The sequence below is a fragment of the Silene latifolia genome, chromosome 2 (genome assembly GCF_048544455.1).
Source record: "Silene latifolia isolate original U9 population chromosome 2, ASM4854445v1, whole genome shotgun sequence".
Lineage (NCBI taxonomy): Eukaryota > Viridiplantae > Streptophyta > Magnoliopsida > Caryophyllales > Caryophyllaceae > Silene > Silene latifolia.
In genome coordinates, this window is record NC_133527.1 from 54,565,608 (window position 1) to 54,591,420 (window position 25,813).

At 38.2% G+C, this 25,813-nt stretch overlaps 2 protein-coding genes and 1 non-coding gene across 3 annotated transcripts; 2 read left to right on the forward strand and 1 right to left on the reverse strand.

The window, feature by feature from the left end:
* The first annotated feature begins 6,431 nt into the window (after positions 1-6,431).
* LOC141640806 (uncharacterized) lies at positions 6,432-11,135 on the forward strand. The gene is made up of 8 exons (XM_074449487.1): positions 6,432-6,681; positions 6,814-7,637; positions 8,009-8,283; positions 8,406-8,457; positions 8,544-9,482; positions 9,606-9,691; positions 10,079-10,409; positions 10,527-11,135. The coding sequence occupies exons 1-8, from the start codon at positions 6,432-6,434 to the stop codon at positions 11,133-11,135; spliced, it is 3,366 nt and encodes a 1,121-aa protein (XP_074305588.1).
* Positions 11,136-12,584: 1,449 nt separating this feature from the next.
* LOC141640807 (uncharacterized) lies at positions 12,585-13,364 on the reverse strand. The gene has a single exon (XM_074449488.1). The coding sequence runs from the start codon at positions 13,362-13,364 to the stop codon at positions 12,585-12,587; it is 780 nt and encodes a 259-aa protein (XP_074305589.1).
* Positions 13,365-14,877: 1,513 nt separating this feature from the next.
* Positions 14,878-14,984, forward strand: LOC141645094 (small nucleolar RNA R71). Its single transcript, XR_012544685.1, has one exon. It is a non-coding gene; the product is annotated as a small nucleolar RNA R71 (small nucleolar RNA).
* Positions 14,985-25,813: the final 10,829 nt, after the last annotated feature.

The window sequence follows — 25,813 nt, forward strand, 5'->3', positions numbered from 1 at the left end:
TTTCACCAAATTGAAAGGGTATAAGTACTAAACTTATGATAAGTGGTTGGTATTATTTGGTTATCCAATTGTAATGTGCAACGAATGTGTATGTATACAAAACGCATGTAAAAATAATATCTCTTGTTATTGTTGCTCCACACTCTTCTACATTACATTATGATATGATTCATGACACATCGATTTTTATACTACTCATTGTTTGGTCTTTTTTTAGCAGATGTCCATGTATTTTTAGTACAAAAGTTCTGAACCATTAATATAATATTATTGTATGTTTGATACAAAGGTTTTGAACCTGGAGTTCTCATGGTTCTCATGAGAAGAGGGTTCTCATAGGATCCTTAATCTATATATATATATATATATATATATATATATATATATATATATAGAGAGAGAGAGAGAGAGAGAGAGAGAGTGTGAGAGTGAAGATCAAGTAAGTCCACCTCCTAAGTGTGAGTCCATAAGTTCTTTTTAGGGCCTTTGGATGAGGGAGATGGATGGCTAAGATCAAAAAAAAAAAAAAAGGTTTAATAGGCTAAATTAAACCCCCCCTCTCTCTACTCTTCCTAATTAATCTCAACATCCGAATTAATCACTAATCTTAACATATATACTTTTCCACCCAACAACTTCTCTCTCATCTCACACAATTTCAATCTTTCTCTCCCTCTCTAAAACCCAAATCTCTCAAAAACCCAAAAAATCCCAAAAATTAAAACCCAAAAAATCCCTAAAACTAAAAGACCCCTCTCTTCCTCACCGGCCACCATCACCAGCCACCACCGCCAGCCACCACCGCCGGCCACCACCACTAGCCACCACCGCCGGCCACCATTTGCACCGCCAATCTACGTTTTTTTTTTTTTGTGTTTTTTTCCTCCTTCATATCTCTCCTTTTTATTTTAGTCTTAGATCTACTAAATAGATCTTATATTATTTTAGTCACATTTATTTTTCGGTTTCTTGTAGTTGTTGGTGGTGGTATTGGTTATATTTATTTTTTTTTGGTTTATTTTTTGTAGTCATATTTTTTTTCTTGTGGTCACATTTATTTTTTTCGATTTCTTGTAATTGTTGGTGGTGGTGTTTCTATTTCTTGTAATCACATTTATTTTTTCGGTTTCTTGTACTATTTTTTTCTTCGTATTTTGTGTGTTGTTTTTATTGTCGGTGAAATTATGAAAAAGTTAGATCTAGTTTTGAAAATTAAACCTAGATCTATTACACTTTGAAAATTAAACCTAGATCTATAGTAATGTTACACTTATATTCATCTTTATTAAAGTTATACTTTTATCCATTAAAATTACACTTTTTTTTATTAAAGTTACACTTTTTTCTATTAAAATTACATTTTTTTGTTAAAGGTTACATTTTTCACTATTATTAAAATTGCACTTTTATCTCTTAAAATTGCACTTTTTATTATTAAAGTTACACTTTTTCTGTTAAAGTTACATTTTTCTCTATTATTAAAGTTACACTTTTATCCATTAAAATTACACTTTTTTTATATTAAAGTTACACATTTTTCTATTAAAGTTACATTTTTTCTGTTAAAGTTACATTTTTCTCTATTATTAAAATTACACTTTTATCTCTTAAAATTATACTTTTTCTGTTAAAGTTACACTTTTCTCCATTAAAATTACACTTTTATCTATTAAAATTACACTTATCTCCATTAAAGTTACATTTATCTCTATTAAGGTTACCATCTCAAATGACTAAAGTTATACTCTCAATGGACTAAAATTATACTCTCAAAGGACTAAAGTTACACTCTCAATGCATTAAAGTTACACTTTTAATATGGACTAACGATACACTCTCAATGGACTAAAATTTTAATTTAATGGACTAAAATTACACTTTAATGGAATAAAGTTAGACTTCTGGACTAAAATTACAATTTAATGGACTAAAATTACACTTTAATGGACTAAAGTTACACTTCTAAAAGATTAAAGTTACACTTATAAATCACTCAGTTTACAATGAGTTGTGTTAAAATTTTAAAAAATTTTAAAAAAAAATTCTCAAAATTTGTCGTAAAATTTGAAAATTCCGTCAAAACCGCTTTCTTTTTGTTAAAGTTACACTTTTTTTTTGTTAAAATTACACTTTTAAAAGAGTAAAAGTGTCATAAAATTTGTATAAACTTTTTCTCTACAAAAAAAAATTTGTATAAACTTACAAGTTTCAAAATAATATACGTCAAAACCGCTTTGTAGTTTAAAATTACACTTTTTTCTGTTAAAGTTACACTCTAAAAATATTAAAATGTCGTAAACTCGTCTCAAAATTACAAAAAACAAAATAAATTACGTCAAAACCGCTTTTTTTTGTTAAAGTTACACTTTTTCCCGTTAGAATTACATTCGTAAAATTTGTATAAACTTTGAAGCATAAGAAAACTTTTTTTTTGTTAAGTGTATGATAATGAATTAGTGAATGCATAATTAAAGCTAGAGAGAGAAAGTGGGATTAATTAGTGTATAGAAAACTCATTAGTGTTAAGTATGTTTTTTTGCTTTCAATCTCAACCATCCTTAGTGGAAGATCTAAGGGATGTAGAGATAACTTATGGACTCAAATATTTAGGTGGACTCATAAGAACTTGACTTTTTGAATATATGGAATCTCATTAGTGTTAAGTATGTTTTTGATTTTTTTGAATATATGGAATCTCCTCCCCACACTTATCTATGTACATAGTGTATGGAGGAGATTCGGAAATTAAAATGTGTGTTTTTGTGAAATTTTCAATTTTTCAATTTTTTTTTTTGTGTTTTTAAATGGGGATGCAATGCATGAACTAGGCTACATGCAATATGGAAATAACAATGCAAACTATGCTAAATGAATGCAATTCCTATATGTGACAATATTTTACAAAATTGAAATCTAATGCAAGCTTAAATGAATGAAACTACATGATTCTATGATACATATCATACAACTAACTAAATGCATACAAAATGAAAATATGGATGAAAAGGTTTGGATTTAGGGAATCATACATGTCTTTAGATTGGAAAGGAAGCAAAGGTAGGCCGAATGACTAGGCCTCCTAGGACTCGTTGTCCTCCTCCTCCTCATCATCATCCTCTTCCCCGGTTCCGAACTCGGTTTCCCTAAGGAAGTCATCGGTGCTCATTGGGATGGAGGGGTCGCCAAATCCCGTGGTAGAGTCGATGAAGACTTCCGTGCCCCCTCCCGAACCACCCCCAACCTCGAGTCGCCCAAAAATGGAGGGTGAGCCTCCATACCATTGCGCATCATGCCCCTCCCCTTGAGAAGCGGGAGGGGGGAAAACCGGGGAGGCGAAGTAATCCGGCCGAAGATTGATATCGGCATAAACAAACCTCCCCTTATTGTGGTACCCACCATCCGGCTCGAGGTAATAGGAAGGGTAGAGTCTGGATGGGTGGTCGTAGTTCCTCCTTCTATAGTCATCGTAGACCAGAAATTGACCCACCGATTGGTCATAGTAAATCCGGTCCAACCGTTGCTCTATACCGTGCGTCTCACTAGCGACGGTTTGCATACCCAACCGCATATCATTCATGAAGGTAATCAAGTCGGCGTGGAGTGGGGCCAGTGGAGGAGGAGGTTGGCTAGAGGAGCCCTCACCAAAGTTGCCACCCTATGCTTGAGATTGGAAGGGTGGTGGTTAGAAGGGTGGGTTGGGCATGGAGTATTGAAGACTAGATGGGGTCTCCGTCCGGTTGTCCCTCCGGTAGACAATTGTGTGAGTCGGGGGAGGTTGGGACTCGTCGGCCTCTACCTCAAATTCAAGGAGGTAAGAGTCTTGACCGGGTGTAATTTTAAATTTGGATGCACTAGGAATCGGGACCGAATTCTTCTTTTGAATTTGCCAATAGTCAATCCCATTGAAAGGATTGGTTTTAATCCACTCAAGTTTCTTCGTCAACCAATCCTTCGTGATATAAGTCTCACCACGAATCCAACGCAAGGTGGACAAATCCACCGGGTTGTCAAGACATTTGGCAATTCGGGTGATGAGGCCATCCACATGAAGGGGAACTCTTTGCCCCAGAGATTTTGAAAGTTTGCTCAAGTGAAGGGCCAAATGATGATCCACATTTATCAGGTAAGGGGTTGGGGCCGTGAGGAAGTAAGAGCCCAAAATTTGGAGCTCAAAACACGGAACACCCACGGTTCATTAGTTGCAAAAACCGTATACCCCATGAATCGGTGCCATATTCTCATAGGGGCATTATAGCAAGCAATTTCCGGTCGTTTTAATCCATTTCGGTCCTCTAACCCCGAGATGGCCTTCCAAACAATAGAAAAGTGCATGTTCTCGGGTGGCTTGTGGTTTGGGGAATTTTTTAAACCAAAAATTCGGCATAGTCTACCAAGAGACATGGAGTGGTGTCGGTTCATTAATCGGAAATGTATTTGGTGTTTGCCGGTGTTTGTCAAGGCAAAAACTACTAAGGAACTCCCAAGTGAGACGGGGATAGGTTTCCTCATATAAGTCATATATCCCTTTTATCCCAACACCTTTAAACAGCTCATAGCTCTCCGTATCCAGTCCCAAACTTCGCATTGCAGGGCGACAAATAAATCTAGTTGGGGTAAGGGAGTGATTCTTGAATAAGATAAATTTACCTTTCTGTGCTTGAGTTGCAAACACCACATCCGGAAATTCGGGATCCGGGTTGGTGTCCGAAGCCGCCTCCTCAACTAGCCTTTATTGAGCCAATGCCATTTCCGCTCTAGTCCTCTTGTTAGCCATAATTTTGGTTGAATGGAGGTTGAAAAAGGAAGGCGGAGTGATGGATTGATGGTGGGTGAAGGTTTGATGGTGGTTGGTGGTGATTTGATGGAGGTTTGAAGAAGGTTTGAGGTGTTTGGATGGTGATGGAGAGGAGAAAGGAGGGTTAGAGAGAAGAGGAATTGAGAAAGAATGAGTAAAGGAAGGGTGTCTCACGGGTAGATTAAGGCTGTAATTGTGCGTCTCTGCCGGTGAGCTAACCGGCAGCCGGTCTGCCGGCAGAGAACACATGCCTTTTTAAAAAAAATTCGATTTTTCCTTTAGAAAATTTCAACTCGCTGTCGGTGGAGGGCACTGGCTGCCGCCGGTCCACCGGCAGAGAGCACCCCCAATTCTTAAATTTTGATCTTCAGTGTAATCCCCTGCTAGTGGGCGGGCTGCCGGCATGGACTTCCTCTCCTTGCTTTTTCTCCTTTTTCTCCTAAGTGTTGGGTTGCTCTAGCTCAAGAGGTAAATGGCAAGACTTGCCATAGACCAAATGGTAAGGAGTAGTGCCAATTGGGGTCTTGTAAGCGGTTCTTAGAGCCCATAACACATCATTGAGCTTAGCACTCCAATCCTTCCTAGACTTGTTCACAACCCGCTCCAAAATAGCCTTGATTTGTCGATTCGACACTTCCACTTGCACGTTGGTTTGGGGGTGGTATGCAAGAGCTAATTTGTGCCGGACGCCATACTTTTTAAGAAGAGAGTAGATGGTGCGATTAATGAAATGTGATCCACCATCACTTATAACGGCTCGGGGCACTCCAAAGCGGGGGAAAATGTAGTCTTTAAATAACTTGGTCACTACCTTCGAATCATTGGTAGGGGCGGCGATTGCTTCAATCCATTTGGACACATAATCCACCGCAACCAATATGTATTGGTTGCCAAATGATGATGGAAACGGTCCCATGAAATCCACGCCCCATACATCGAAGAGCTCCACCTCCAAAATGTTGTTCAAAGGCATTTCATCTCTTCTTCCTATATTACCTCTTCTTTGACATGAATTATAAGAGTGAATCATGGCATATGCATCTTTGAATAGGGAGGGCCAATAGAACCCATAATGAAGAACCCAAGCTTGGGTCCTAGAGGTGGACAAATACCTTCCATAACTAGTAGCATGGCAAGCTTTAAGAATTGCTTGACCTTCTTCTTGAGTAACACATCTTCGATAAATCCCATCATTGCATATTCTATATAGGAAAGGATATTCCCATACATATCTCCTAGACTCATATCTCAACTTCTTCCTAGCTTGGTTGTCAAGTTCTTCCGGGATAAAGTTAGAGCTCAAGTAGTTAGCTATATCCGCATACCAAGGGTCGGAGTGCGTGATAGCTAAGATAGAGTCATCGGGAAACCACTTATCAATGGGGATTCTATCATCATCATCCCCTCGGGATTCTCTAGTCAACCTTGACAAATGATCCGCAACAAGATTCTCGAATCCCGGCTTATCCTTGATTATGACATCGAACTCTTGTAACAACAAAACCCAAAATTATGACTTGATCTGAGTACGGAAGATAAGCAACAAACGTTGTGGTGAAAAAAATGCCTTAGAGATAGAAAGAGAAAGAAAAGGAAAAAAAAGGCGATAGAATCTTCATCGAAGTTAGGGTTAGTAATGACGATCGCAAAAAATTCATCTTCGTTGTCTAAAAATCATAAAAGTTTTAACAAAAATAGATTTTCTCCTCTTGATTTCACTCTGGCAAGGCCATCTTCGTCTGGTATTAAGATTGTTTCAAACCCAGTTGATATTGAGCCGCTGGAATTGGATGATCTTATTATGGACGAGGAAACTGAAGAATGGATTGTGCAGAATAAGGGGAAGAATAAGAAACCGCTTGAAATAATTGAGGAGGAACCTACAGGTATGCTCCAATTTACTGCAGCTGATGTTAAGCCTGAACTTGATTTTTGAAAAAATTCTGTCATCTGCTTTATTCTTGGGGCGAACCCTCCCTGGGATGTGGTGGAGGATTTCATTTACCGTCTCTGGGAAGCACATAAGTTTGATAGAATTTTTTTCTTCCCTAGTGGCGTGTTTCTGGTCAGGTTTGGGAAAAAAGCGGACCAGGAGGCTGTGTTACAACAAGGTCATTTCCTGTTTGATAACAAGCCATTGATTGTTCGCCCATGGTCTGAGCAGGAACCACTGACTAAGGCGGAGGTAAAAGTTGTGCCTGTATGGATTAAGTTGCTGAATCTCCCTTTAAAATTTTGGGGCAACTGTATACCCAGAATTGCTGGTCTAATGAGGGACTTTGTGAAGTGTGATGGAGCTACTAGTGATAGAACAAGGTTGGGGTTTACATGTGTTATGATTGATGTTCCATTTGGGAGCCCTGTACCTGGTGAGGTGAGGTTTTTGGATGAAGAAGGACAATTGGTAGTGATTAAGGTTGAAGCTGAATGGAATCCTATACTTTGCCATGTCTGTAAAGGTATTGGACATGAGGGGAAAACATGTGTCAAAGTTAAGAGTAAGCAGAAGCTAAAGCAGAAGGTAGTTCAGAGGTGGCAACCTAAACCTCAGGTTCCTCCTAGGACCCAACCTACTGTTCAGGGTACTCCTAGGCATCCTTCAGCTGCTCCTATTCCTAATCCTAATCCTTCACCAGCCTGTACTCCTGTTGAGCAGCAATATAATTTGCAGGTGTCTGAAAATAGTAATGGGACTTCTCGTATGGCTACTCCTACAAGACCTGTTATTAGACTGAGTAGACAGGAGCTTCTTGATAAGGGGTTTAGTTCTGTTAAATTTGGGAACCAATCCTTTCTAGAAGCTTTGAATAATGCAACACCAAGATTTGGTATTGAGATTCAGGTCTTACCCCCTGATAGGGGGGGGGCATCATGATAGGATTTTGGAATGTTAGGGGGTTAAATAGTCCTTCCAAGCAGAAATACATCAAATGGTTTCTACATCATCATAGTATTGGATTATTTGGCCTCCTTAAGATGAAGGTGAAACCTTCGTCTCTAAATAGAATAAGAAGTGATGTGTGTGCTGGTTGGTGTATATCCACTAATACTCAATGGCATTCTGGGGGAAGGGTTTGGATTCTGTGGAAACCTAACCTTTATAAAATCCATTTTATTGAGTATAATGCTCAATTTATTCACATGTATGTGGATGAAATTGGTAGTGGTTTTTCCTTTTATTTTACTATGGTTTATGCGTTCAATGATGTTCAGGAAAGGAAAGTGTTATGGAGTAAGTTGTGTAGTTTTGCAAGCTTGATTCAGGGACCTTGGATAATCTGTGGTGACTTCAATACTGTACTTAAGCATGCAGAGAGACTGGGGGATCAGAGTACTGAAGAGGAGATGACTGACTTTCAGGATTGTATTGATATGTGTGGTGTTCTTGATATAGCTGCCATGGGATCCTATTTTACTTGGAATAACAAGCAAGAACCCAGCACAAGGGTTTATAGTAGATTGGATAGGGTTTTAGTCAATCATGATTGGTTAGTGTAGAGGGAGGATACTTATGCCATGGCAGCTATATCAAGAACACCACACATATCAATACAATCCTGAAAGTCAGTCATCTCCTCTTCAGTACTCTGATCCCTCAGTCTCTCTGCAGGCTTAAGTACAGTATTGAAGTCACCACAGATTATCCAAGGTCCTTGTTGAGGGTTATTTTGACCATACCCCTTGCATCCTTCAGAGTCATAATTCCAATCCTGTGAGAAAAAGAAACTTCAAATATTTTAATTTGTAGAGTAAAGTGGATCAGTTCTTACCTTGTATACATGCAACTTGGAGTTCTGATATCCAGGGTACCCTAATGTTTAAGGTTGTAAGAAGGCCGAAGTTACTTAAGAGGCCACTGAAAGAACTTAATCAATCCCTCATTGCTGACATAGAAAATAATGCTATTCGAGCCTGGCAAAATCTGGAGTCCATTCAACAACAATTGAGTACTGATCCTTGTAATCATGATCTTATTAACATGGAAATTCATGCCGCCAAGGAGTATAGAGAGTTACAGGAAGCTAGTGATAGTTTTCTATTACAGAATTCCAAAGCTTCTTGGTTGTGTGAAGGTGATTGCAATTCTAAAATGTTTCACAATTATATTAAAGGTAGGCAGGTCAGAAATAAAGTGCTTAGAATTGCTGATGAACAAGGGAATTGGGTTACTGCTACAGGGCAAATTCAGCAAGCCTTCTTGAACTTTTACCAGAAGTTACTGGGGAGGACTGTTGATGTTAGACCTATCAATTTCCAGGTGGTACAGAGAGGCAGGGTTTGTAGTCTTGACCAGTGGACTCTTCTTCTTTCTCCTATCACTTCCCAGGAGATCAAAGAAGCTGTGTTTTCCATTCCTAGCCATAAAGCACCCGACCCTGACGGGTACTTTAGTGCTTTCTTTAAAGATGCATGGAGTATTGTGGGACCTGACCTGTGTTCTGCTGTCCATGATTTCTTCAGGACTGGTAAATTACTCAAACAAGTTAATCACACAATGGTGACTTTGATTCCTAAAGTGGCTATTCTTGGAAATGTTACACAATTTAGGCCAATTTCCTGTTGCAATGTGGTGTACAAGGTTATCTCAAAGTTGCTGTGTACTAGATTGGCCATGATTCTTCCTACTATTATCAGTCCAAATCAGGGGGGCTTCATCAAAGGCAGAAATATTGTTGAGAATATTCTGGTTTGTCAGGATATAATTAGGCTTTATAATAGGGCAGCTGTCTCTCCTAGATGTCTAATCAAGGTAGACTTGATGAAAGCCTATGATTCTGTTAATTGATGGTTTCTGGAGCAAATGATGCAGGCTCTCAACTTTCCTCCTCATTTCATTAAGCTAGTAATGGAATGTGTGTCCACTGCTTCATACTCTATAGCTTTGAAAGCCATTTGGTTTCTTTAAGGGACAAAAAGGATTGAGACAGGGGGATCCATTGTCTCCACTCTTATTCACCATAGCTATGGAATATTTGTCCAGAATTTTACATTTCTCTACTGAAGTGTTGGACTTTAAATTTCATTCCTTATGTGGAAAATTGAGACTTAGCCACCTAATATTCGCTGATGATTTATTATTATTCTCACGAGGAGATATTGATTCTGTTATGGTCTTGCTCAGATCGTTTGCTACGTTTTCTTGCTCTTCTGGCTTAAAAATGAACAAGCAGAAATCCAATGTGTACTTTAATGGGATGCAAAGGATCAAATCATTGCTCTCTCTGGGTGTGTGGAAGGGACACTCCCTTTTAAGTACTTGGGGGTTTCTATAACTACTGGTAGGCCAGCAAGTAAAGACTGCAATATTTTGGTTGAGAAGATAGTGGAGAAGATCAGAGCCATTGGTGCTAGAAAGTTAACATATGCTGGTAGGTTGGTGATTGTTAAGTCAGTGTTAGTGTCCCTTTATACTTATTGGTCTAACATTTTCTTAATTCCTAAGTGTGTTTTGAAGAAAATTGATAATATTTGTCGAAACTATATTTTGGATGGGACTAGTGATTATATGAGGTCCCCTGTGGTAGCATGGCAACAGGTCTGCCTTCCTAAGACTGAAGGTGGGTTGGGCATACGTTATAGCCAGGACTGGAACATTGCCACAATGGGTAAACTTGTTTGGTGAATATATATTAAGCCAGATAATCTTTGGGTTAAATAGATCCATCAAATATATATGAAAGGGACTGATTGGGGTTCTTACTCTCCTAAGAATCATATGAGTGGCAACTAGAAAGCCATTTGTAAGGTTCGTGACATTTTCCAAGCTGGGTACTCGTCTGGAAAGTGGCTTGCTAATGGGAGTGGTTATATTGTGTGTTCAGGGTATGAGTGGTTGAGACATAAAGAACAAAAGGTTGGATGGGCAAAGTTGATCTGGCACAAGTGGATGCTGCCAAAGCATAGCTTCTACTGTTGGCTGCTGTTTAAGAATGCCCTAAATGTTAAAGACAAGTTGTTTCGCCATGGGATTACAACTGATGATATATGCTGTGTTTGTCATGTTGCTCAAGAGACTGTGGTTCATTTATTGCAGCATTGTCATTATGGACAACTTATTCTCAAGGGTGTATGTCAGAGACTCCATATCTCTGAGCCTGCAGGTAATGCTATCATCTGGATTGGCAGGAGGAAGTGGTCCAATTTGAAGAGGAAGACCTGCTTGTTAGCTATAATGGCATTCTATTACTATATTTGGCAGCAGAGGAATTCTGCTAGATTGAATGCATTATTGTGTAGTCCTGAAGTCATCATTGAGCAGATTATGAAGTTAGTTAAAAACAGAATGCAACAGCATTGCATAGGGCAGTCTGATAAACTCTTGTTCAATAGTATAACTTAAGATCTTTTGTAATGTAGCTGTGGTTAAGTTAATAGGTGTTGGTAGTTTGTAATAGACTACTTTGATCTTAATGAGAACTGACATTTCACCAAAAAAGAAAAAAAACAAAACCCAACGAATCAACCTTGGTTTAGCATATTTCTTGACCATGAGTTGCTTGATGGCGGTATGATCCGTGTAGACAATGACCTTGGAACATAAGAGGTAAGGCCGGAACTTCTCAAAGGCATACACCACCGCCAACATTTCTTTTTCTGTGGTGGTGTAGTTGCATTGTGCATTGTCTAGGGTCTTTCTTATATATGCTATCACATGGAGCTTCTTATCATGTCTTTGGCCCAAAACCGCACCTAAGGCGAAATCACTCGCATCACACATTAGTTCAAATGGGAGATCCTAATTAGGTGGTTGAACTATCGGAGCTGACACCAAAGCTTTCTTAAGCCTACAAAAACTTTCAAGACAAGCATGATCAAATATGAAGGGAGTGTCTTTAGCCAAAAGTGAGGTGGGGGGTTTACCGATTTTCGCAAAGTCTTTGATGAAACGTTGATAAAACCCCGCGTGGCCTAAGAAACTCCTCACACCCTTGACATTTGTGGGTGGGGGAAGTTTCTCAATCACCTCCACTTTTGCTTTATCCACTTGGATCCCCTCTTTAGAAATTACATGTCCTAGAACTACACCCTTTTATACCATAAAATGGCACTTCTCCCAATTCAATTTCAAATTATATCGGATGCATGTTTGGAGAACAAGGGAGAGATTCTTTATGCAATCCTCAAAGAAGGTGCCATGGACACTAAAATCATCCATGAACACCTCCATAGACTTCTCTATGAACTCGGAAAAGATAGACATCATGGCCCGTTGAAATGTCCCGGGAGCGTTGCACAAGCCAAATGGCATTTTTCGATATACGAAGACACCGTAAGGCCAAGTAAAAGTAGTATTTTCTTAGTCATCCGGGTGGATGGGTATTTGGAAAAACCCGGAATAACCGTCAAGAAAGCAAAAATACTCATGTTTTGCAAGTCTCTCTAGCATTTGATCAATAAATGGTAAGGGAAAGTGATCTTTGATTGAGGCGGAATTAAGCTTCCTATAGTCGATACACATTCTCCATCCCGTGACCGGTCCGGTGGAGATGAGTTCACCATCCTTATTCTCAACCACGGTCATACCGCCCTTTTTGGGGACGATTTGAACCAGGCCAACCCATTCGCTCCCGGAGATGGAGTATATAATTCCGGCCTCAAGCAACTTATCAACTTCCTTCCTTACCACCTCCTTCAATTTCTCATTTAACCTTCTCATAGGTTGAGCGGAAGGTGTGAATCTATTCTCAAGTGTGATGCGGTGCATGCACACTCGGGGATCGATTCCCGTGAAGTCATCAAGGCTATACCCAATGGCTTTCTTGTTTTCCTTAAGAAATTTCAAGAGTTTTTATTTTTGGGAAGCCGTTAGATCCGCATTAATGATAACGAGGAAGGAGTGTGCCTCATCAAGATAGGCATATTCAAGGGAAGGGGGCAAAGGTTTGAGATCTACCTTGGGAGGGCTCCGACCCTCAACTTCATCCAAGATAGGTGGTAGAACTTCATAGTCTTCCTCCAAATGCTCCCCCGAGCACTTGTCTTTAGCTTCTTCAATAGCTTCTTCCAACATGTCGATGGAGTAGACACTTTCAGACATAGGTTGTGACATGGCCCCGGTCAAAGAGAATTCAACAACATTCCCTCCTACCTTGAAGGTGAGTTTCCCCTCCTTGACACTAATATTAACATCCCCGGTTGCTAGGAAAGGCCTTCCTAGAATTATTGGTGTTTGTTGATCCTCCGGAATATCAAGTACAACGAAATCCGCCGGGATATAGAAGTTGCCAACCTTGACCGGCACATCCTCAATCACACCCATCAGTCTTTGTACCGATCTATCCGCAAGTTGTAATGTCATGGATGTGGGAATCATGTCATGTAACCCAAATTTCTTTGCAATGGGAAGAGGTAGAATGCTAACACTAGCACCAAGATCACAAAGGGCCCTTTTTATGCTCACATTACCCATCGTGCATGGGATGGAAAAACTACCCGGATCTTGTAATTTCTCCGGCATGGGATTGAGTAAGATTGCACTACATTCTCCTCTAAGAGAGACAAGACCATCTCCTTCAATGCTTCTCTTCTTGGTCAACACATCCTTCAAGAATTTTGTGTAGAGCGGCATTTGTGTCACTACCTCGGTGAAAGGCAATGAAACTTCAAGCTTCTTCAACATGTCCAAGAATTTGGAGAATTTCCTCTCCTCATGGCTCTACTTCTATTAGGAAATGGGATTGGAGGGTTAATGGTCTTTTTAGGAGATGAGGCTTGCTTGGTGTTAGCCACTTCACTTGCTTCTTCACCTTTCTCTTGGTTTCTTTCAACCACTCTCTCTTGGTCTCTTTCAACCACTATCTCTTCCAACACAAAATTGTCATCATTCTTAATATAGTCACCCAATTTCCCTTTCTTGGTGTGGTCAACCCAACTTGATGGTGAGGGAGGTGGACTCTCCTCACCATCTCTCATAACAACTCTATTTCTCTTAGCTTCATAGTCCTTGTAGGGATCCTCCAAGTCTTTCCCACTCCTCAAAGTCACCACATGGGCTTGTTGGTGCGGTGGTGTTCCATCCCTAGGATGGGAGCCTTGAGGAGGCAATGAGTGAGGAGCCCTTTGAGAAGAAGAAGGGTTTTGGTTTGCCATATATGAATCAAATGTCCTTTGATGTGCTTGGACATTTGACAATTCGGTCTTAAGGCCTTGAATTAATTATCCACTTTGGCATCCATGTCTCTTAGCAATTTCTCAATGGAAGAGTTAGGATTAAGTGGTTCTATGTATTGTTGGTTTTGTGGAGGTTGGTTGAAATTTTGTTATTGTTGATACCCTTGTTGTTGGTATCCTTGTTTTTGGTTGAATGGTTGATGAGATTGTTGATTTGATTGGTAGCCTTGTTGTTGGTATGAAGGGTTTTGGTTTTCGTTGCGGTAGTTGTCTCTTTGATGAGGTGGGATTTAGTTTGGATTGTCATATTGTCTTTGGCCTCGGTAGTTGGAGCCTTGGCCTTGGTTTTGATGGTATTGCCTAGAGTGACCGGGTTTGGGTTGAGGCATATATTGAGGTTTTTTATATTTGGGGTCCAATGGTTGCCCCGCGTATGAAAGCTTAGGGTCTTGATTAGGGAAGGCACGGTAAAGGGTCTCATAACGTTGATAGGAGACCCTTGGTGCACCTTGCTCTTGAAGAAAAAAGCACTCTTGTTGATCTTCTTGAGGAATAGATGAACAATACTCAATAGTGTTCCCCACACCGCCACAATAATCGCAAATCATTTGAGGAGGATAGTGCATAGGTGGAGACTTAGGTTCTTTTACGTAATAAACCTTGGAGTGTCTAGGTCCTCCTTCATTGGCATGCTTCGAGTCTCCATGCTTCTTTGCCAATTTGAACTCTTCAAATTCCTTTGTCAAATTATCCAATTTTGTCTTGTACTCCAACTCTATCTTGGAAGGTCCTTCACTTTTATAGTCAACATCTCTAGCATAACTACTCTCCATCTCGGAAATGTTTTGAATCATTTCCATGATTTGAGCGCCATTCATTCCATCAAAATTTCCACCCGATGCCGCCACGATCATGTCCCGAAACCTTTGCTCAAGCGTTTGGAAAAAGGTTTGGGTGGTCATCCATTCAGGATGCCATGGTGTGGACAAGATGTTATAAGGTCTCTAAAATGCTCCCAAGCTTCACTTAGAGTCTCCATTGGTCTTTGTTTAAAAGTTTGAATCTCATGACCAATCCTTGCGGTCTTAGAAGGTGGGTAGAACTTGTTGATGAAGGCCTTGGATAGAGCTTCCCAAGTAGTGAACGTGCCTGGCTCATGGGAGTTCAACCATTTCTTAGCATTGTCCTTCAATGTAATGAGGAAGAGTATCAAGAGAATTTGCTCCTCCGTCACATCGTTATGCTTAATGGAACCCGCTTTTTCTTTGAAGGAGGTAAGATGTTGGTGTGCATCTTCATTCTTCATACCATGGAAAGTGTCTTGTTGGATGTAGTTGATTACATGATGCCGGAGTTCAAATGTATTGGGAGCAAGGGCTCCATAGTTGATAGCCGAACATGCACGGTTGGGGTCCGGTCTATTGTAATAGCCCATAGGTTGGTCCGCCATGTCTTCGTTTATGAGATTGTTTCGTGGATATTCGGTTTCGTTTGTGTGGTTGGAATGTTGTGAGTGAGTTGGTGAATTTTGTGGTGAATCAATGGGAGCGTTTTGAGGTGGAGAGTTATGTGGAATGTGAAGGGGTGATAGGGTGGAAGAAGAGGGAGGTTGTGACACCCTCATTTTTAGCGATAAATAAACACGTAAATTCTACAGAAAAACTGACAGGATATGTTTGTAATTGGTTCAACTAGATAAAACCTGTAATTTCAAAAACTTTTCTAAACCAATCACAAACACTTCCAAAGGAAGAGTGCCAAAACCTGCAAATACTAACACACTAATTTACATAACATAACTAAAGTCACGAGAATAATGTGATACAAACCAAAGTAAGAGAGGGAGACATATGTCCCTTCAAAATATAAACACAACCAAATTTTTAAAGGTTTACTACAAAATAACCAAACTAAGTCCAAGTTTCTTTTGCTCACTAGCTCGTCTGTGACCCCATCTAATCATCATCAACCTGTCAATCGCATTTTATACAAACACGAAAGCCACAATTCAGTGGGGAGTAACTTCGAGTCCTCCCAGCCACGAAATGTCATATTTAATGTAACATGTAATGTAACATGTAAACAACATCATAAACAATCTAGATATCAAATATTCTAACAAGTGAACTCTAAACTGACCAAATTAAACTATCATGTGAAACATATAACAAGCAGTAATCCAAACTTTATCAATTGTAACCGGCTTGCATCTCACCTATTACAATTCATAAAATCACCATACAAGAAAGGACAATATATCAAAGACAGGCATAAGTTCTTAGTACGGTCAATAGTCACTCAGAATCTCGAGTCTATACCACGAGGTAGGGAAGGTAATCGAACCGGTATCATGGCTCAGAGGTTCTATCAAAACATGGCCAAGACACAACACAACCCTAGCCTAAAATCTGCGCAGACCTAGACATGCGGATACACACCACCGCACCCAAGACTCACAATTTTTCTAAAACAAAGTGAGTACCCTAAGGAGTCCACCAAAGGGTTGGCTAGTACTTAAGCTGGCCACTTACTATCAAAATAAGTAACGAGGTCATGCCCCAACTTGGATATAATCCCACCAAGTCAGGAACACAGAGGCTATCAAGCAGTGAACATACACTCGTCAAAGACTATAATGGCCTATCTATGATGAAGGCAGAAACACTCACCTAGGACCTAAATAAAACCAATCTAGGTCCCAGCTTGAATACTTTAGCCCACACCACACAAGACAAGTAGGACACCCAATTAACCAAAAGAGAGGCAAAGAGTCCAAACTTGACAATATTAAAGGTTCCAGGGAATCTAGGGCCGTTTCTACAACATAAGAAACCATTCAAATCAACCAACAACATATGTGAAATAAAAACATAATAAATGGCCTAAAACAAGAATAAGGCCAATTATCCATTTTCCACAATAATTTACATCCAACCGAATTTTTACCCGCAACCCCGGTCTGCGCGACAGTGCGGTTAAATCGTGGTGACCAATCACACAAACATCGACATCGATTCAGTCAAAGGGACCAAGGCTCAGTTTTCGGCTTAATCACCAAACATTGCAATTATCGTTATAAAATTCATTTTAAGCCTATTCTTTACAATTTCATATCATCCTAACATATGCAACTACCAATATAAACATAATTTTACCATCAACATTATATTTACTACTAATATGATTCATTTCAAAAGATTACCCATTTGTTACTTATACTAAATATAACATTAATAAACCCGAAACGACAAATAATGCATGAAAAACCGCGAAACAAGCAACGGGCCAACCCGGGCCAACCCAGGGCCTGCCGTGGGCCTGCCTGGGCCTGCTGGCCGCCACCCCAAACCCTCCATTTTTTTCCATTTTTGTTTAGTTTAACATCGTCTGAAGCATCAATTAATCATTCCCATTTCATTTCCATACTAAAAAGTGAACTTAACATACAAAAGACATGAATTTAACCTATATTTTCATGTGAAATAAACTACTCAAATAACCTTCACAAAAATCATACAAGAAGCAAAGAATGTGACATTTATTCGTCGAGTAACCTGAAATATGTTACCTTTAACAACAAAATGAGCAACTAGCACCTTGAACACCAAACCCTAATATACAACTAGCCACTATCTTCAACTATATATGAGTCTCCAAACTCATCTTCCAAATCTTCACCTAAACAAACAATAAAAACACAATTATAAGTACAAAAACCGAAATTATGCCCAAAATCAGCCAAAATCGACATAATTAAAACTGAAATTAAAACATACTAGGATGTAGATCTTGAAAAGAGGATTCCGAAAATATAAATTTTGCGAAAATCGGACTAGAAACGAAGAAATTATGATGAAATTACGATTGTAAGATTATTATTTTTTTTTTTTTTGAGGAATTCGGTCAAGAGCACCAAAAGAAGAACAAAAGAAGTTTTAGGAAGAAATGGGAAGGAGGAAGAGGAGGTGTGCCGAGAAAGGAGAAAGAGGAGCGGGATTTGGCGGAATTTCATTAGTCGGTTTTGGCTCGTTTCGACGATAATTAGAACCGTTTGTCAAATACAAATTCCGACAATGCCAAAGTTCTTAAACACGAGATTACAAGAAGATTGAGTACTCATATGACCCATTTCCAAAATCGTTTGCCCAATTTTCAAAAGAATTGCCATTTTTCCCGATATGCCCTTATTTCGAAATAAAAGGTTTTTACATGGTTTAAACTATTTTTAAACATTTCGAAACTATCAAAATAAATACCTTACTTCAAAATATAATAGAATTATATTTCATTGAATTATTATTACTTCAAATACATTAATATTAAATTCAACTTGATTAATAAATTACTTTCGCAATAAAATAACGGTCCGAAATTACGGGGTGTTACAATCACCCCTCCTTTTAAAAAGTTTCGTCCTCGAAACTTAGAAAGAGAAATTATAGTAAACAACATCTTAATAATATAATCATAAGAAAAATATAGGTATCTTTTCAATGAAACGGTGATACTCTTGTTGATAAGGCAGGAACATCCACATTTCATATCAAAGATAAGGTAAAAAGGCAAATCATTTGTAAAATTCGAAAACCAAAATACCTTCAAAACATTAATGAAGAGTTTTCCAAGAATGTAAGTCTCATTCATGGAATGGAATTGATCTTGTCGTGCACACAAGAACGCTATCTTTCCAAATCAGAGACAAATTTTAAACAAAAACTATTCGCCGATAAGCGGTAGGACAAGTTATCAAATGTCTCCAATAACTAGTTCTAACATCCGATCAACGCTAAAATCAAAGTAAGAGAAAGGTAGTCCACTCAAATTTTCTTTTGCAAAAAGCCAAAATAGAAATGAAGGTTTCACTTTTAAACCCAATTGGGGTCAAATCCCTAAAAATGTAACATTAAACCTTGACAAAGAAGTCATAAATGGATCAAAATTAACAGAAATTGGACAAATCTTAACGAAAACTCGGGTTTAGAAATTAAAATTACGATAAATGAGTTTATATTCAAAAAAGGAATAGGGAACTAAATCAAATTTTCATTTTCAAGTCTTCAAAAATAGGTTAGGTTTGCAGAAGTGACATAAACTTTCAAGAATGAAACGAAACTGGTAGTTTGAAATGTTTAGAAATTCCTCGAAGTGAAAAGTAACTTAGACATCATAGGAGCAAGTATGCTAAGCGGATTCAAGCTTAACTAATCAAAAGAGCTGTATGAATATCATGGGGTAAGAATTGAAGTCGAACCTAAAAGGGTGTCAAAGATGGAGTTTCATAGGTTACCAACATCAAACTTATGAGAGGAGTATGATGAAGTAAGGAAGAGAGGTATGAACGATAACGCTCATGATCAAGGAAGAAGGGAAATTAGTCAACAAGGAAACGCCAGACACCTTTATCACAAACAAAAACACTCAAAACGGTTCCAAAAACTTCCTAACAACAAAACTCATAACCACATCGCTCCCAAGGGTTTCCTCAATCGCTTATGTTACCTCATCCTAATCTGTTCCCTGAAACAAGGTACTCCACTATAAGTGTGATCTCATCGCTCCAAATCCTCAAACATCCAGAAACAACTTTCACAAGTCTAAGGTCAAGGCTTCCAACAAAGCTATATTCGTATCCAACTAGTGTCAACTATGGGTTCCTCAAAACAAATAAACCTTTAATCAAGAATCCCAATACCAAGCTATAAACTCCAAGAGAAAGTTCCTCAAATATACCACAAGATTCTCATTTCAAAACAAGGTAGCAACATACCAACCCCAAAATCTGAAAAATCAATAGGATCTCAAGTTTCTCTATCCTTTTACTTATTAAGGATTTCCAAAAGCGGATTTACACTCAGCTACAACATCATCCCAAGGAGTATTCTTTCAAATTTGACATCCTAAAACTTACTTACCATCAAATTCCCAAGAAACAAGGTCTTAATTGTAACAACACTTTATCACCTCAGAGTTCCTAAAACCATAAATTGAAACTATGTTCTTTAACCTAGCAATTGGTGTCAACCATACCATTACCCTTTCTAGTTATTAAAACAAGTGCTAAAACTTCCCAATAATGTAGCTTACTCTCACTCTCATACCATAGCTCAAGTAGTAATCAATATCACTCACTAAAACCAACTAATAATCCCACATTTAACATTTCTCACACGGTAACATATACATTATCAAACCCTCATATCCAAAGTGATTATGGAAGCCAATCAAAAACTCGTCTACTTAGTCAATCCTATATCCTCAAATCCACCATTCAGTTTCATCCATTTTAAGTCAAGTACTAGGCACTAGTACCCAAACATAAACAACAATGCCATGTTCCATAACCTTAGTAACCAATGCAACTCACATTTGACACACAAAATCCACCAATCCAACGTACTCACTTTATCAAGGATCTATAGGTATAAGAACCATCAAGTATGTCTCATCACACTACCTAAGTCTCTCCAATATCAAATCCTCTCAAAACCAGGAAAGGGTCAAACACAACAATCCCTTCAAAGGTCATGATGTCCAACCAAGGCCAACATTTCTCAAAAGAGATAGTATTATAAAAAGGCGTTAAGGAAGGATAAGCAAGGAACAAATGACATGTTAGGAAATAAGGAGCCGGACCGTAAAGATAACGGTTGACAAAAATAAGAGGTATTCGGGTTAAGAAGATATCTCGGGCAAGAAGAAGATACGTAAACTTTGGCATAAGAACAGGGTTCAACGAACGTTAAAGAGAAGGAAAGGAGAACAGAAGCGGCATAAAGAAAGGGTTACCGCTTACCAAACACTCATCAAAGCTTATGATCGATATGATAAGGTTACATCACTAAGGTGCTCAACAAAGCCCCAAAAGTCTACCAAATCATAGGACTAACAAGGACTCCACAATGGTAGGTATTCCTCAACTCAATTGGTTCCAAGAGCCAAAATCAATTCACCACACAAATTCATTTGTTACCATCCATGTCCCAAAGTATCTTCTTTACAATTCTCGTCATTGAACTTCACTTACTATGTCATCCCCAAATACCATAGCTGGTTTACTCCATCATCTCACCACTTAATACTTCTAGTCTCCGATACCATAAATTAGAATCACATCTTTGAACTAACGAACTACATCGAACAACATTCCACCAAAATTCCCAAATTCAGATATGATTAATAAGGTCAACCACGTGTTCTCAAATTTCAAAAGGTCAACATATACTAGATTTGGTCAACTCGAAAGGTTTAACAAACTAACTAATTCCAAAGTACGATACCAATCCATTAAGCAACGTCAACGTCCTATTGTATTCCTTTCAAGGCCTACAGGGATTAGGGCTAACTATCATTCCTTTAATTCTCCACAAGAAACATCGAGACTCTCAAATGAAGTAGCTTAGGTTCATTCCATCTTATGTGCTAAGGTAGTACCCATGCTCAATCATCTATAACGAACAAGCTCTCAATAGACATAAATCCCAAGGTGTTTCTCAACTCACTAGGCTCTCACATCAAGCACAACTAACAAGACTAACCAAAGGATCCCAAGTTATCTTCTCATATACAACTCAAACCTTAAACAATCAATTTCTCAACTCGTTCACGCCCTCTAATGATACATTCCCTCAAAACCGGGTTCTCTGGAACAAGGGGACTATCCCGCGGAATAAAAGGAAGGTGTCCACAAGGACTCTTATTATAAGAAGAAAACGAACCAAGGATGAATCGGGAGAAAGAATTGAAGAGTAGTTACCAAGGCGAGAGAAGAGGAATTTGAAAGACGAATAAACAACGAGTTTGGAAGATTAAGGTAAGATACACTGAATACGGAAAGAAATATCGAGAAAGTGGAAGCATTCTTCATTTGGCATAACCAATCTTTAACAAAGACCAAAATTAATAACTAACAATCAACAAACCTAGCTTGTAAGATTGCATTATCTACATTTCTTGGAGAGCCATCTTGCAAAAGAGAACATTGGTTAGAACCTAACAAATAGCAATCACAAACAGACTACCACATAAAATCCTAAATCTACCCATCCTACCCATCTCTCAAGTTTATTATTTAAAGGTCAAGTGATTTATATTGGGGTGCACAAACGTGCGTCGGGAGCAACAAGCTCTGATACCAACTGTGACACCCTCATTTTTAGCGATAAATAAACACGTAAATTCTCTGAAAAATCGACAGGATATGTTTGTAATTGGTTCAACTAGATAAAACCTGTAATTTCAAAAACTTTTCTAAACCAATCACAAACACTTCCAAAGGAAGAGTGCCAAAACCTGCAAATACTAACACACTAATTTACATAACATAACTAATGTCACGAGAATAATGTGATACAAACCAAAGTAAGAGAGGGAGACATATGGCCCTTCAAAATATAAACACAACCAAATGTTTAAAGGTTTACTACAAAATAACCAAACTAAGTCCAAGGTTCTTTTGCTCACTAGCTCATCTGTGACCCCATCTAATCATCATCAACCTGTCAATCGCATTTTATACAAACACGAAAGCCACAATTCAGTGGGGAGTAACTTCGAGTCCTCCCAGCCACGAAATGTCATATTTAATGTAACATGTAATGTAACATGTAAACAACATCATAAACAATCTAGATATCAAATATTCTAACAAGTGAACTCTAAACTGACCAAATTAAACTATCATGTGAAACATATAACAAGCGATAATCAAACTTTATCAATTGTAACCGGCTTGCATCTCACCTATTACAATTCATAAAATCACCATACAAGAAAGGACAATATATCAAAGACAGGCATAAGTTCTTAGTACGGTCAATAGTCACTCTGTAACTCGAGTCTATACCACGAGGCAGGGAAGGTAATCGAACCGGTATCATGGCTCAGAGGTTCTATCAAAACATGGCCAAGACACAACACAACCCTAGCCTAAAATCTGCGCAGACCTAGACATGCGGATACACACCACCGCACCCAAGACTCACAATTTTTCTAAAACAAAGTGAGTACCCTAAGGAGTCCACCAAAGGGTTGGCTAGTACTTAAGCTGGCCACTTACTATCAAAATAAGTAACGAGGTCATGCCCCAACTTGGATATAATCCCACCAAGTCAGGAACACAGAGGCTATCAAGCAGTGAACATACACTCGTCAAAGACTATAATGGCCTATCTATGATGAAGGCCGAAACACTCACCTAGGACCTAAATAAAACCAATCTAGGTCCCAGCTTGAATACTTTAGCCCACACCACACAAGACAAGTAGGACACCCAATTAACCAAAAGAGAGGCAAAGAGTCCAAACTTGACAATATTAAAGGTTCCAGGAATCTAGGGCCGTTTCTACAACATAAGAAACCATTCAAATCAACCAACAACATATGTGAAATAAAAACATAATAAATGGCCTAAAACAAGAATAAGGCCAATTATCCATTTTTCACAATAATTTACATCCAACCGAATTTTTACCCGCAACCCCATCTGCCCGCGACAGTGCGGGTTAAATCGCGGTGACCAATCACACGTTGATCGACATCGATTGATCAAAGGGACCAAGGCTCAGTTTTCGGCTTAATCACCAAACATTGCAATTATCGTTATAAAATTCATTTTAAGCCTATTCTTTACAATTTCATATCATAACCTATCCTAACATGTGAAACTACCAATATAAACATAATTTTACCATCAACATTATATTTACTACTAATATGATTCATTTAAAAAGATTACCCATTTGTTACTTATACTAAATATAACATTAATAAACCCGAAACGACAAATAATGCATGAAAAACCGCGAAACAAGCAACGGGCCAACCCGGGCCAACCTGGGCTGCCGTGGCCTGCCTGACCTCGCCGCCGCCACCCCAAACCCTCCATTTTTTTCCATTTTTGTTCAGTTTAACATCGTCTGAAGCATCAATTAATCATTCCCATTTCATTTCCATACTAAAAAGTGAACTTAACATACAAAAGACATGAATTTAACCTATATTTTCATGTGAAATAAACTACTCAAATAACCTTCACAAAAATCATACAACAAGCAAAGAATGTGACATTTATTCGTCGCGTAACCCGAAATATGTTACCTTTAACAACAAAATGAGCAACTAGCACCTTGAACACCAAACCCTAATATACAACTAGCCACTATCTTCAACTATATATGAGTCTCCAAACTCATCTTCCAAATCTTCACCTAAACAAACAATAAAAACACAATTATAAGTACAAAAACCGAAATTATGCCCAAAATCAGCCAAAATCGACATAATTAAAACTGAAATTAAAACATACTAGGATGTAGATCTTGAAAAGAGGATTCCGAAAATATAAATTTTGCGAAAATCGGACTAGAAACGAAGAAATTATGATGAAATTACGATTGTAAGATTATTATTTTTTTTTTTTTTGAGGAATTCGGTCAAGAGCACCAAAAGAAGAACAAAAGAAGTTTTAGGAAGAAATGGGAAGGAGGAAGAGGAGGTGTGCCGAGAAAGGAGAAAGAGGAGCGGGATTTGGCGGAATTTCATTAGTCGGTTTTGGCTCGTTTCGACGATAATTAGAACCGTTTGTCAAATACAAATTCCGACAATGCCAAAGTTCTTAAACACGAGATTACAAGAAGATTGAGTACTCATATGACCCATTTCCAAAATCGTTTGCCCAATTTTCAAAAGAATTGCCATTTTTCCCGATATGCCCTTATTTCGAAATAAAAGGTTTTTACATGGTTTAAACTATTTTTAAACATTTCGAAACTATCAAAATAAATACCTTACTTCAAAATATAATAGAATTATATTTCATTGAATTATTATTACTTCAAATACATTAATATTAAATTCAACTTGATTAATAAATTACTTTCGCAATAAATAACGGTCCGAAATTACGGGGTGTTACAGAGGTTGGTCTAAATTATCAATTGTGGAATTTTGGGTAATAGGTGGGTTAAGAAAGGCTGGAGATCCTCGAATTCCCGAACACTACAAGGGAAAATCTATATAGCTACTGAATATTCCGTAGCAAACCGTCTCTTTTCGGTAGCTAATTAGGTTAGCGACAGAATTGGAGACAAATTTTGGTTGGTAGCTAAACTCCTTGTCGCTAATTTAGAGACTAACTTAGCAACCAACAATAGCGACTGACATAGCGACGAAATTGACAGTAGCTATAATAGCTACACATTTAGCTACTGATATTGTAGTAGATATATTAGAGACTCACTAGATATGGTTGCTAAAATAGCTACACTTATAGCGACTAATATGTTGGTAGCTAGATTAGAGTCGGACAACTTAGTAGCTAAATTAGAGTCAAACTACTTAGTAGCTAAATGCTTTCACATTAGATACTGTTTTTTAGTAGCTAAATAAGTGTTAAAAGGTTCAGTAGTCAAATAAACGTGATCAAGAAATTAGATACTGTTTTACCTATTGCAAAATCATGTGGAACATTGACCAAACTATTCGGTTTCTACTATATAGACCAAGATAATATGCTAAATAAAAAGAAAATATTTCATAAATGTGTGGTTAATTTACAAATTTTCTGTGTAATATCTAAACAACATAAGGAAGTACATAATGTGAATGAAAACGTATTACAATGTCGGTAATTCTCTATAACGTATTACAATGTCTACTCTTATCTTCCATTCTCTATAATTCCGCATCATTCTTTAATTTAAAGTTCTGATCTATTCATTCCTCCTCCTCTTGTACTCTTCAATTCTTGTAGTGTTGCCTTGAGCTGAGTCTTGTGCTCTTCTAAATGTATTAAAATGTCCAGCAAGAGGTACACCAAATTAGCCATACCATTCATTATATACACATACACATGATCTTAAATCTACAAGGTTGTCTATTCTACAATGTGTTTTTATAGCTTAAAACATA

Excerpts from the sequence above, each read along its gene's own strand:
- LOC141640807 (XM_074449488.1), bottom strand. The coding sequence starts at position 13,364 with ATGCCGCTCTACACAAAATTCTTGAAGGATGTGTTGACCAAGAAGAGA.
- LOC141640806 (XM_074449487.1), top strand. The coding sequence starts at position 6,432 with ATGACGATCGCAAAAAATTCATCTTCGTTGTCTAAAAATCATAAAAGT. Across the intron at positions 6,682-6,813 it reads AATTGAGGAGGAACCTACAG|CACATAAGTTTGATAGAATT; the intron begins GTATGCTCCAAT and ends GTCTCTGGGAAG. Across the intron at positions 7,638-8,008 it reads GATTTGGTATTGAGATTCAG|GAAAGGAAAGTGTTATGGAG; the intron begins GTCTTACCCCCT and ends AATGATGTTCAG.